The 13,919-nt window shown below is 31.8% G+C and overlaps 1 protein-coding gene and 1 pseudogene across 1 annotated transcript; one reads left to right on the plus strand and one right to left on the minus strand.

Annotated features, from left to right (window-relative positions):
- The first annotated feature begins 5,330 nt into the window (after positions 1–5,330).
- On the plus strand, positions 5,331–8,206 carry LOC111898409 (guanosine nucleotide diphosphate dissociation inhibitor At5g09550-like; annotated as a pseudogene).
- An 835-nt stretch (positions 8,207–9,041) lies between these two features.
- LOC128134139 (protein FAR1-RELATED SEQUENCE 5-like) lies at positions 9,042–11,416 on the minus strand. Its single transcript, XM_052771588.1, has 2 exons — positions 9,155–11,416; positions 9,042–9,071 (listed from the first exon to the last, which is right to left on the minus strand). The coding sequence occupies exons 1-2, from the start codon at positions 11,414–11,416 to the stop codon at positions 9,042–9,044; spliced, it is 2,292 nt and encodes a 763-aa protein (XP_052627548.1).
- Between the last annotated feature and the right edge of the window lie 2,503 nt (positions 11,417–13,919).

The raw sequence follows: 13,919 nt of genomic DNA on the forward strand, positions 1-13,919 counted from the left end.
CCTAAACTATAACATGTAAACCCTACTCTTTAAATCATGGGCCTAATGCTTTAATCCATAAGACCTAGTATCTAAACTATAACCCATAAGCCATAAAACCTAAGTCTAAGCCCTAAATTCGAATAAATAAACCCGAAGCCCAGGCCATATGCCTTATGTCATGAGCCCTGAGTTATAATCCTTAAGACATAAGCCATAAGGCATTAACCATAAGCTTTAAAACTTAAGGCTTTTACATTAGGGCTTAGGGTTTATAGATTAGGGCTTAAGGCATATAGCTTATGGATTATGGCACATAACCTATGGCTTAGGGATTAAGGCTAAAGGTTTAACCCTTATAGCTTATGGATAATCGCTTAGGGATTTGGGATTAAGGATTAGAGCTTATGGCTTAAAGCTTAAGGCTTAGGGTTTAGGGATTATAACTTATGTCATATGCCTCAAGGCTTAGATCTTAAGACTTAGGGTTTGGGGATTCCTGCTTAGGTCTTAAAACATTGATGTAAGCCTTATACCATGAGAAATAAGGCTTATGGATTATGGTTTAAGGCTTATTGCTTATGTCTAATGGCTTCTGGTTTAAGGCTTATGTATTATGTCTTATAGTTTAGTGCTTAAGGCTTAGTGCTTACATAGAGAGAGACATAGATACAAATATAAATTCACATTCATATACACATACACATACATACACACACACACACACACACATATATATATATATATATATATATATATATATATAACAATAATAATAATAATAATAATAATAATAATAATAATAATAATAGAAATGATGTTAATTATAATAATAACAAGAATTTTAAAAATGAAAAATTTGACATTTGTTTTTAATTTTGTTGGTCATTACAGTATACCTCACAATTCAATAAATTTAGATTTCAAATTTCCCCCGACTTGTCACCCTACTGAAACCACAAGATGGTCATTACAGTATATCTCACAATTCAATAAATAAAAATTAAAAAAAAATGTATATTTACCCTAAATGAAATTTTTGTTTCCCCCTAAAATATTTTCTTAATTAATCTTAGTTTCCCTCTTACTATAATTATTTTTTATTTAAATTTCCCTCCGATAAACAAAATAATTTGATCTCCCTCTACTCAAACTACATATTTTCCAATTTTGACCTTTCATTCAACTACATATGAATAAGCAGTCATCGACAACAAAACAACTCCTCTGTCTTCTTGCCTCTAACTTCTTCGACATCTCCAAATGTCAGTCCTCTTGGACTTTGCTCGCCATCGGCACGAGCATGACCCGACGTCGCACACACCTATCTGCCACCACCGCAATTTCGATTTTTTGCTTATCACTTTAAACATCAATTTTCTTTGTTTTGTTATGAACACTCGACGTATGGTGTGATGATTGTTTGTTTGTCCAAATTGAAGAGGGGCAACCTCCAAATCAATTTCGTGTATGTGATTGATCATTATGAATGTAACCTTTTGAACCCTAACAAATTTCATATTTGGATTGGGTTTTAATTTTTGAAATATGTATAAATTTTGATAAAACTTGTTATTAGGAGCACCATTTTCAGTTTCTTTGCCTATAACCTGAGTTGAACAAACTTTTTATTTGTAGCTTCACATGCACCCTATGTGTTTGATAAAATGCTTGTATGAAATCATGAAACAAGAACAATAAGAAATTAATATGTACTTATCTGGTAATCTTCTCTCTTAAAATGTTCGTTGTGGGTGAATCATCAATTTCAGTTTCTTAGCCTATAACCTGATGTAGAAATTATATGCTTAAAATCTGATCTAATATTCTGGAAACTTGATATGAAATCTGATGTGTTTGAAAATCTAATGTTAAAATCATATGATTGAAAATCTGATGCTGAATTAGTATGCTTAAAATCTGGTCTGATTTGCTGAAAGTCTACATTTGTTTTTCTCAAGGAATTTCATGGAAAGGTTTCAAGTTTTGATTTATTTAATTAATTTGCCTTTATTGTTATTGTAGCTATTGCGGATTAGCAAATGGTTAACCAAGAGAGGTACACAAAGAAACATATTTTGTTATAGAGTATGACATGGAGTGGTTTGTTTTGTGTTAAATGTGTGTGCTAGTTATACTACTTGGAAAAGTACATATTCTAATTGTCCATAATAAATACTTTGGTACTTGTGTCCTAGGCTCTACAAAAAAGACCATATTACACCATTAGCATATGTAGTTTTTCAAGTATTATAACAAGCAGACACACTTAACACAAAACAAACGACTCCATGTCATACTCTACAACAAAATATGTTTCTTTGTGTACCTCTCTTGGTAAACCATTTGCTGATCAGCAAAAGCTACAATAACAATAAAGGTAAATTAATTAAATAAATCAAAATTTGAAACCATCAAACTATTTTGGTGTAATATTGTTATAACACAAAGTTATTTTTTTCAGTTTTCATTTATTTATCATACTATTCTGTTAAAGTAAATTGTATTCTTTTCATTTTTAATGATGTATTATCTGGTGCAATTAAAAGAATAAATGAAAAAAAGGGCAATTTGGTCCTTTCTTATAGTTCTAATTTAATACAACTATATTGTTATTTGTTTTTGTTTTTATTATTTTTAGTTTTTTTTTTTTGGTTTTTTCATAAATTGTTTATAACTTTACAAAACTGCATTCAATTTTTTCATTAATTTATACAACCCTTTAATTGCAAAAAGCAATGTACTTTTGTAAAATGCCATGATTAAACTTTTTGTTAATTTTTTATTCTGCCAAATGATATCAAAGATAAAAATGATCAAATTTATGAGTCTTCCAAAAAGTCTAAAATTGTCATTTTTTTGTATAATAACTTAACCAGGAAACAATTTCAGTTTTACAGCAACACATTTTCATTTTATAAAGAATATTCTATAAATTACAAATACAATAGTACAACTAGAATGAACATTACATAATTATAGTGATATGTTCAATGAACGACCTCTAATTATGACGATAAGACATTATTATTCTTTTATAACTATATTTACATATAGACACATATAATAGCTGTAATCATAACTAAATGCTACCTACATGCAAAATATTTGTTTCTTCTCAAAGCAATTTCATCATATTTTGACACACATAATAAAAGGTACATGACCATAAATAACCAATACTAACTTGTTTTCTTTTCTTGCGTTAACTAAGTACAACTAGTACAAAACTGCCCTATGGACACACAAATATTTAGTGTGACCATATGTATCACCTTGTAGCTACTTTGTCTATTATGTGGCTAAAAAGGCACCAGGTTATATACACACATACAACCGACTCATATCACAATACGTTTATCTACTGTCTCTCATAAAAATGTATGACAATCTTAATCGATACCCGTGGCTGATTGTGAGCTATAACCTCAGTGTTCAAGTGTGACTAATATTTGTCACATTTGGTATTATTAAGTGTGATTAAAGTTTTGATTATCTATATAATGGCCACACAAACTAATTTAAATGTATCCTAAAACAGTCTCTAAATTTTTTTAGTGACCTTTGGCCAAGCTTTTTAAAAAAAGTGTCACATGCTGTTTTTTCGAAAACTGTGACCGTAGGTCTTTTTTGTACTAGTGGAAGCTTAGTAATCGGGTGACGGATCTTGGACCCGAAGCTTTGTTGAATTACTTCCTATCTGGTCTCTGTGCAGACATCCAAAATGAGATCACATTGCACCACCCCACGCCTCTCCATCAAGTATACGATCTTGTCAAACTAGTTGAAGACAAGCTTCATCACCAATTTCAGTCTTCTAATCTTATCCCCAACTCTCCACCAACGAACACACCTTTGCTGGCTGCCCCTCCTCCTACTACTCCACCACTTCCGATCAAGAGGTTGAGCCCCACTGAAATGCAAAAGCGTCGAGCTGAAGGCCTTTGTTACAAATGTCCCGCCAAATATCAACCGGGCCACCAATGCAACCCACCAAAATTCCTTCTTCTTCAATCAGCGAACGAACCACCATGGCCATACATGACACAAAATGATTTTGGCCTTCAGGACAAGGCCCTTTTCAGGGAGGAAGTATTGATACGAACACACACTGACTTGGTTGTGCCTAGCTAGTTTATTAATTAGTTGATTTAGTCATTCCTTATTCTTAGTGGTAGTTGCATGATAGTAGTCCACGTAGTCTTGCATGCCTAAGGTCCATGACCAATTGTTTCCTAGTTTTTAGCTAAGTAGTGCATATTTATATGAGTTGTAATATGCATTAGTAGGATATGAAAACAGAAAATTGCTTCACGTTTGTATTCTCATTTTATTCTTTTGGAGATTGACCTCCTCGAATTGGTCACTATCAATTGACATAATTAAAACTGGGTCTCTAGATGGAATGGGCCCTAGCGGTCCCCAACGTGCCCCCACGTCTTATGCAATGCAGATGAGTCATATGTGAATGTCTAATAAAACCCCGTTATATAACATGGTACTACCATAAGCAACCCGTACCTAGTGGCGGAGCTATATGGGGTGTTCGGGGTACTACAATACCCCCAAAAAATTGTTATATATATATATATATATATATATATATATATATATATATATATAATATTATTTGTAAACATGTTTCATGTTATTGTAGCCCTAAATAAACAGATTATAACATGGTTTTTAATGTCCGATATTAGATAACTACATATAATATATTGACAATGTTTGTATCCTATAGCAAAATTTCTGGTTCCGCCATTGCCCGTACCTATTAGTAAAATAGAATCCAAAAAATACCTTTCGTCTTTCAATGTTCCTCACAACCAATGTTTTGACAGACCATGTATCTAATCAACCGTCTTATTGGTTTGATGGTTCAAATGGTTCTACTAATTAAATCAATCCTGAAAACCGAATGAATTGGATGACATCATATATATATATATATATATATATATATATATATATATATATATATATATATGGGAAAAGGGAATATACATTATAGCCCCACCTAAGCTTAGGTACAAAACCCTCTAAAATGACGTCGTTTTAAAACTTAAATACCATCCCGTCGCATTTTCTTCCTCTGAATAGTAATAACCATTATTTCATCTGTTCCCAACATCAAGAACACAATCAGCCCTTCCTTCTTTCATATCAAGATTACAACATTAATCGTGAATCCCCAGCTTAAACCGTTAATCGAGAATTCCCATATCGTCATCTTTACCAATCAAACATCTTCCCTCTTTCTCTTCATTGACTGATAGTTTTAGTTGATTAAAATCAAATCACTCAATTTTTTCATTTCATTTGGTGTTCGTTAACCTAATTGCACCACCATGGATGAAGAATACGATGTGATAGTACTCGGCACCGGTCTCAAGGAATGCATCCTCAGTGGTCTCCTCTCCGTCGATGGCCTCAAAGTACGTCTTTCTCCAAATCATTTGTTGTGTGTATATATCTTGGAATGTATGTATGTATGTATATGTGTTCAATTTCTCATACTGAGATGCATTTTGTGATTGAAATGATCAAATCAATTTCATTAATCTCGATCCTGCTATTCGTTGTTTGAAATTTTGATTCCGATTATTTAGATCGTACTTTTTACTGCTGCAAATTGATGTTGTGTTCTGGTGCTCCAGTCCATGGTATGAATTCATTTTTGGCTCCGATAAATTTTATTCTGTAATTGCTTTCAGCTGCAATTAGTATGTATATCGAGATTCAGCCTATTTTGATTACGTTCCTGTTCATGAACACGTCTTTTCTGGAAGTTCGTCTTAACATAATAACGATGGTAACAAAATTAGACACAACGAAATCTAATGGCAAAACTAAAAGCTCATAATATACGAGCCTACTTGTTCCTCAAGCTCTTCATGTTGAAAGTCGTGCTAACCAGTAATTAGACTCCCATTGGATCCTGTTTTGAGGTGTGACCTAACAAATAGCTAAAAGTTGGTCTTGTATGATCATTGCTTGTCTATTTGTACAACTACTTCACATGGATAGAAATGATTACTATGGAGGCGAATCAACTTCACTTAACCTAAACCAGGTATTATTAATATTATAAGTTTATAACTAAATAATTCATTCAAAACTTTTACTATTGTTTTTGTTATTCGTTTGACGTTAATAGATTAATATGTATACTCTATAGCCCTGGAAGCGATTCAAGGGTGGTGATTCACCTCCTGCAGAATTAGGCCAAAGCAAGTTTAAAATGTTGATATGGTCCCCAAGGCATGTGTAATTTTTTGAAAAATAATGAATACTTATTATGAGCAACCATCTTAAACTTATGTCAAATTGGTCTTTTTTGCAGTTTATGATGGCTAATGGTGCCTTAGTTCGTGTTCTAATTCACACTAATGTCACAAAATACCTTAATTTCAAGGCTGTTGATGGAAGCTATGTGTACAACAAAGGAAAGGTATATGAAAACCCCTTTAGCCTCTACAAATTGTAAATCATTCTAACTTGTAATCTTTTCAAAACTGAGAATTCTTTTCTTTCAGGTTCACAAAGTTCCAGCAACTGATGTTGAAGCACTTAAATCCCCTCTCATGGGATTATTTGAAAAACATCGTGCTAGAAAGTTCTTCATTTATGTTCGAGACTACGATGATAATGATCCAAAATCAAAAGAAGGGTTGGCTCTTAATAAAGTTCCAGCAAAAGATGTTATTTCGTATGATCTTAACCTCACCCTTTTTTCATTTATTCAATTATCTAACTTCATTGCTACTGTTTTATGATGTTTGACTTATTGTTTTATGTAGGAAAAAATATGGACTAGATGATAATACAGTTGATTTTATTGGACATGCATTGGCACTTTATAGGGATGACTCTTATTTGGATCAATCAGCTATAGATTTTATCAAGAGAGTTAAGGTGAAACTTTTTTTGTTTTTTCACAGAACTAAAAGATAACTTTATTATCTTTCATAATTTAAATTATGTTGTTTTAATGTACTATGAATAAGATTGTTTTTATTTTCTAATTGTCTAATAGTATTTTATATTTCACAAATAGCTATATGCAGAGTCATTAGCTAGGTTTGCAGGAGGTTCTCCATATATCTACCCTCTCTATGGACTAGGAGAATTACCTCAGGTATAATCAATAAAAAATGATTTGTTTATTTAATTATTTAATTTGCTATTTGTATCTATTTAACTTTATCTGATAAATATTTTCAGGCATTTGCTCGTTTGAGTGCAGTCTATGGTGGCACCTACATGCTCAACAAACCAGAATGCAAGGTAATCCACAGAACTGGAATTCCAGATTCCATTCCTTTCCATGGATGGAATTCAATTTTGTTATATTCCTTCAAATCCCATGTTTCATGAGTGAAGGGAATTCAATTTCATTTACCATTCCATTCCATTCTTCCTTTTTCTTCAAAAAGACCAAAATACCCTTTGTCATATTCCAATTCCATTGACAGATTCCATTGCTTTCAATAAACAGGTAGAGTTTGAAGATGGGAAAGCAATTGGTGTGACATCAGAAGGAGAAACTGCAAAATGCAAAAAAGTAGTATGTGATCCCTCATATTTACCCGATAAGGTAGAAAATTTAATTTTAATAAACTTTTAATATTACCTTTTTCAATATAAATTAAAAGAAAAAAAATCTCATTTCTTGAAACAGGTAAAAGCAGTTGGCAAAGTAGCACGTGCTATTTGCATCATGAGTCACCCCATCCCACACACTAATGATGCCCATTCAACTCAAGTCATCCTACCCCAAAAACAACTAGGCCGCAAATCAGACATGTAATAATTACTTTTTTACTCCTCAATAATAACATATATACAAATTTTCAAATGACTCTGTAAGTTTGTTTTTTTAGGTATTTGTTTTGCTGTTCATATTCTCACAATGTAGCAATTCTCCGGTATAAGCTAATTTTGGGTATCTATTCATTTGAGCTACTGATCCTACATTTTTCACTTGCATTATGTAGATACCAAATCAATAACATTTTGACTGGATAATATCTGGTGCAGTTGTGAGAATGCAAGGTGGTATAAATTCAGTAAGGAATGTTTGGGAAGAACCGGTGGCTTATGATGTTCCAATATCAACATTTTTGTTGGAGGTAGTCTTTCGGCCTTTAATTTCTTTTACCCTTTTTTTATAATGCTAATACATTTTGTGAAGGCCTTCTTGCCTATATTTACTCATGTTTGACACATTGTATATTCTTCATCTGGAGCTAGGTGCACTACTTTACATTTTACACACCAACCTAACACTCATGAGCAAGAGGGACAGTAGGGGTAATTTGGGGACTACTGTGAAAGTTGAGGCAGGATCACAAATAGCAACAAGATGGACTACTCTACAAGCCTCTTTGTATACTCATCACTCGTGTTTAGTATATTTAAAACCTCATTGTCATTATCTGTAATTAGTTGAAACAATTCGTTAACTTTATCTATGGTGCTGTCATATTTTTGACATCTTTGTTTCAGTTTGTAATATGTACATTCCCAACCATTAGTTGGGTTTTTGTTATAATAAAATTCTTATTTTGAAATATCAAAATGATTGTTGTTTACTAGAAGTTCTCTACTTTATTTTCAATCTATAATAGCATCGTACTTTCATTTTTAACACATAAAAGCATTGTACTTTCAATTTTTACACATAATACCCCCTTACTTACATTTTTAACATATAATAGCATTGTACTTTCATTTTTACAAATAACAACATCGTGCTTTCATTTTTTACACATAATACCCCCGTACTTACATTTTTAACATATAATAGCATCTTACTTTTATTTTTTACACACATCACCCCCATATTTTCATTTTTTAGACATAGCATTAACCATTCAAATTTTGCATTTCAAAACAGCAACTTAGATGATTTATGTACAAAACTGGAAAAAAGACAATTAAACTAAACTAGAAAAAAGGAAAATTAACCAAAACTTGAAAAAAAGGACAATTAACTAAAACAAAAATGTCATCAACCATATGGATTTTTCACTTTCTCACATCAACTACATATTTGATTATTGTCTCTCTTGCAACGATTCATCTACCTGTTACATGAAAATATAAATAGATTATCATATAAATATAAGAACTCTAAAATGATGACATAGTAAGTTAATACTATAAGTACCTTTCTTTTAGAACAACTAGTAGCATAATGACCTAATCCTTGACAGTAAGAGCATGTTCGTTTTTTTGGCCCTTCAACAGAAGACTTGATTCTACTAGCAATTTTAGGACGCCCTTTCGCGTTAGTTGGACCAACAGGATCCCGAACAGATATCTGAGGCGTCATATCGAATTGTGAAATTCTCACACAAGAACCTTGAGATACATTCTCAACTGGTATAGGTTTTTTCCGAATTTCTTGTTCTTGTAAGAGCTTTATCAATATGTTATTGACGTTTTCTATTTCTGAAGGAGAGTCTTTTGCTTGTTCAATAACTTTGTTAAAATTTGAACGAACACACCATAAAGTGTAAGCACTGACGCCATTTTTGTTATTCATTTCTTCGAGTCCGATGCTACGCTTACCCACCTTGTACCTAGCATTAAGGGTCCATCGAGGTAAAATGTAGTGACTCGGAAGTGTGTCAACATGCCTCTTCTTCATTACATACAAGATATGTTTGCATAAAATCCCACATGTCTCATACTTAGCACAAGAACATGTCACATGCATCTTTTTTAACAAACAAAAGCTAACAATCCGCCAATATTTTTTGTCAACATTCAATTGTCCAACTCGATACTTGATTTCTTTTGTACTTTTGCTTAGAGTCTCATGCGTTAAATTGTTGGTAGCTTCTATCCATTCTTTTTTGAAAATCTCAAAAACCTTTCTAGTATAACACTCACCTGCTTTTGCTTCAATTGGATGTATTGAGGAAAGAACCGGCCTCGAGTTCATAGTCTTGAAATCTTCATCTTCTTCGGCAGCCCTTCGTGACACAACTGCTTTATCATATTGTACTAAAAAATCATTCAACATGGTACTCGAGTTAACAAAATCATCAAAAAAAGAATTAATACTCTCACTTCGTCCACTTGTTGTCATACCGGCCAAGAAAATATCTTTTAAGAAAGCTTTAGCCCAATGTATTCGTTGGTTATACATATCAGTTATCCAACAATTATTTTCAAGTTTATACTTATCACGTATAACTTCCCACATAGTTTCAAATTCTTCAATTGTATCACTCATTACCCATTCTTTATATGATTCTTGAAAATCACTATAACGGGAAATGTATGGTCGAAGGTGCTCCAATTCATGCTTTTTTATATGCCATGCACAAAAGCGATGTCGAGCGTCCGGAAACACTTTTTTTATTGCATTACCCATAGCCTTGTCTTGATCAGTAATAATAGCATTTGGATACTTGCTAAACATACATTTTAGGAAATGCTCAAACAACCATACAAAAGTTTCTTCCTTTTCATTTTCTAACAACGCTCCACCAAATAGTATAGATTGTCCATGATGGTTCACCCCGGTAAATGGAGCAAAAGGCATCTTGAATTTGTTTGTCATATACGTGACATAAAACACAACAACATCTCCAAATTTAGTAAAATCGTCTCTTGATCTTCCATCAGCCCAAAAAATATTTCTAGGACACCCATCACTACACAAATCCACAACATAATACTGATCATTATCCACCAATGCTTTATCCTGTAAATGTTTAATTAGTCCATAGAACTCTCTTCCTCTATTGTGTTTTCGTTGCTCAGATAATACATCAACGCATTGTTTTGAAGTTACATCAGGTTCATTTGAGGTTTTCATTGCATTAATAGTCTTTTTAATCTGAGAAGGTTTCAACCCTAATTGATTAAGTTGCACCATGAGAGATTTGCATTCCATTGTACGATGAAACTTCGCATGAGAACGATGCTTCATCACCTTCGTTGGTGTGATGCTCAATTCGTGATTATATGTGCCATCAAACAAGTCCACAAACCATTTCCCATCCTTCCTTTTTGAAATTCGGAGCATTCCTTTGCATCCGATTCTAACTTCTCTACGACGTTTTTTTTCATGTCCACTTGAAGTATTACCATCCTCCCGTTTAAAACCTTCTTTGTCGCATACAAGTGTCTTTCGATAAGGTTCATTTGTTCCCTTATTTTTGCATGTAGTATGAATACGTATACCAAATCCATGTACAAATGCATAATCATTATAAAAGGCATACGCATCATCGGTTGTATCGAAAACCTTTCCCAAAATGTTTTCACCATTAACTTCATCTTTATCACTTTCGACATTTGCATCAACGCAATTTATTTTTTCAGATTCATATGTGGCTATTGACAAATCCTCTGCGTCAACTTCTTCAGTTATTTGTGTATTTATAGGGTGCACATCAGCTTCACTTTCATTCATTATGTACTGCACAAAAGGAAACAATGTATGATTTAGCATTAAAATTATCATGATCAAGATTATACCAATGTTTGATTTGACGGTAGGCAATCAATCAAATTGACAATCTAGAAAAATCCAATAGAGTATAGGGTATCATTGAAATAATCAAGTACAATCAAACAAAAAATAAGGAACAACTTTAATATGGACAACAAATCAAGAAAAATCGATCACCCGAGTAACTCCAACAATTATAATAACAAACCAGATGAGTTCCTGATCTCTGCTCAGAATTTTACTGTGATTTTGTGAGCTTGTATGTTTATTTTCTCTTGTTTCCTATAATTATTTGCTTGTCATTCAATACTATCGTTGATTAAGTCAGTTTGAGTTTGAATTGAGGATAATCACATAATGGAATTCGACACTTACATAATCAAACTTGCTCACAAACCACAACAAAATCAAAAACAGAAAATCGAGTTGATGATCATAAAATGAAGATAAATAACTTCCTTAATTAAGCATGTATTTTGATTACCATGGTAAAAGATAATTTAACTAAACTCTCAAAAGTAATCTCTCAATAACTCAGTGATAGTAGCCAATCTTAATTGGAACCAAGTGATGAATAGAAAGTCATTGAATACCTGTAATGTTTTTTCAAGGAGAAGACAACTTCTAAGAAACCAATCTTAATTGGAACTAATAGAAATCCTGTCAAATTAAAAAAAAATTGAAATTACAAGCTAATTATTTGATAACACAAATCAATCACACATATGCAAAAAAAAATGTTTATATGAACTCCCAATATCTTAAAAGTGAAAAAGCAAGTTAATATTTTTTTATAATGACATGAAAATAATTAAGTGTAATCTCTTAATTTTGATGGTTTGTTAGTTGGACCTAAATGAGCATAATTTTATTTCATCGTTGATTAACCTGACGACAAAAGTGCCAATTTGCTTCTTAATTACATAAAGTGTACGTCAAATTATCAATAGATCAAATTGTGAACTATAATGATCTTTGGAAGTCGAAACCAATTATTAAAAAGGAGTTCATAATTGAATGCGTGCATATGACTTTGGTTTCATAAACAAATTACACTAAATAAGTGAGGAAGATGAGTACCTTGCGATTAAGAAAAAAAAGCGATGAAGGAAAAAAAATGATTATGAGATTGCGATTATAACAGAATTAGGGAAAATCTTTTAGTTCAATTGAGAAGCTCGTGAATTTCGTTCCAAAACATGGTATTGGTATTTACGTTTTAAAACGACGTCATTTTAGAGGGTTTTGTACCTAAGCTTAGGTAGGGCTATAATGTATATTCCCTATCCCCTATATATATATATATATATATATATATATATATATATATATATATATATATATATATATATATATATGAAAAATGAATATGTGGTTGTTATGTACCTAAGATTACGCATAGAACATTTTAAACGACGTAGTTTTAAACGAAACAAATTCAATTTTAACAGAATACTATTGAAACAAGTTAAATTATTGAATGGAAAAGATCAATTATAAATCTTGTTAATGAAAAAAAAACCATTGAAGTTTTTTAGAGAAAGTAAAATACCAATATTTTTTAACGAATAGAACTCAAACATTTTGTCATTCAACTGAAAAAATACATCAAATGATTTATGAAAATCCTGATTGAGTTATTGCATGTTCTTCATTTATCTTTTATTCTGTTAGTTTCATTAGAATTTAGTAGAGCTGATCAAATGGTCATGATTTTTAATGCTTTAAGTTCGTAGACAATGAATAAAATGAACATAAATTTAATCGGTTTGGTAAGTCACTTGATTGAGGAAGAATAGTAAAAGAGATATCATGATTAGTTTGGATATATATGGATCAAAACTACATAGTCTGGAGGGTTCAATATATAAGCTTAGGTTATATATATATATATATATATATATATATATATATATATATATATATATATATATATATATATATATATATATAGGGTGATGATCAAATGAGAACTTAAATATGTTAAAAACCATAAAAACCATTTTTTAAATGTTTCATTAAATGTATTTTAGACAAATCAAACATTAATATTTAATAAATCAAACTCTTCATTCCTTCTGTTTTAACCGGCCGCCACCGGAACAACGTTGGATCGCCTCCGGAAGGTCGCCATATCGTAACCAGATTAACACCGAATTTAATGACATCTTTTGATCATATTCACAGTTTAATAAAACAAACATTTTATATCTCATTTAAAAAGACTATATTTATAACTATTTTTACAAAAAATTTAATCTATGAAATAGAACTATTAATTGACAAATTCATTTTTTCTCTTGTTCTTCTACAATGCACCAAAAATCACTCTACAGGTCCAAAACAAACTTTCAAGGGTTAGAGTTTCGAAATGAGGGAACGAGGGAGTGGAGGGTGAGGGTAAGGAGGGTTTCAAGGCTTAATGTTGTTTAAATAGGGTTCAAACCCTAAAAATTAGGTTTTG

The sequence above is a fragment of the Lactuca sativa genome, chromosome 5, assembly GCF_002870075.4.
Source record: "Lactuca sativa cultivar Salinas chromosome 5, Lsat_Salinas_v11, whole genome shotgun sequence".
Classification (NCBI taxonomy): Eukaryota; Viridiplantae; Streptophyta; class Magnoliopsida; order Asterales; family Asteraceae; genus Lactuca; species Lactuca sativa.

Coding starts and splice junctions, on each gene's coding strand:
- LOC128134139 (XM_052771588.1), bottom strand. CDS start 11,416: ATGAATGAAAGTGAAGCTGATGTGCACCCTATAAATACACAAATAACT. Junction 9,072..9,154: donor CTAGTTGTTCTAAAAGAAAG/GTACTTATAGTA, acceptor TTCATGTAACAG/GTAGATGAATCGTTGCAAGA.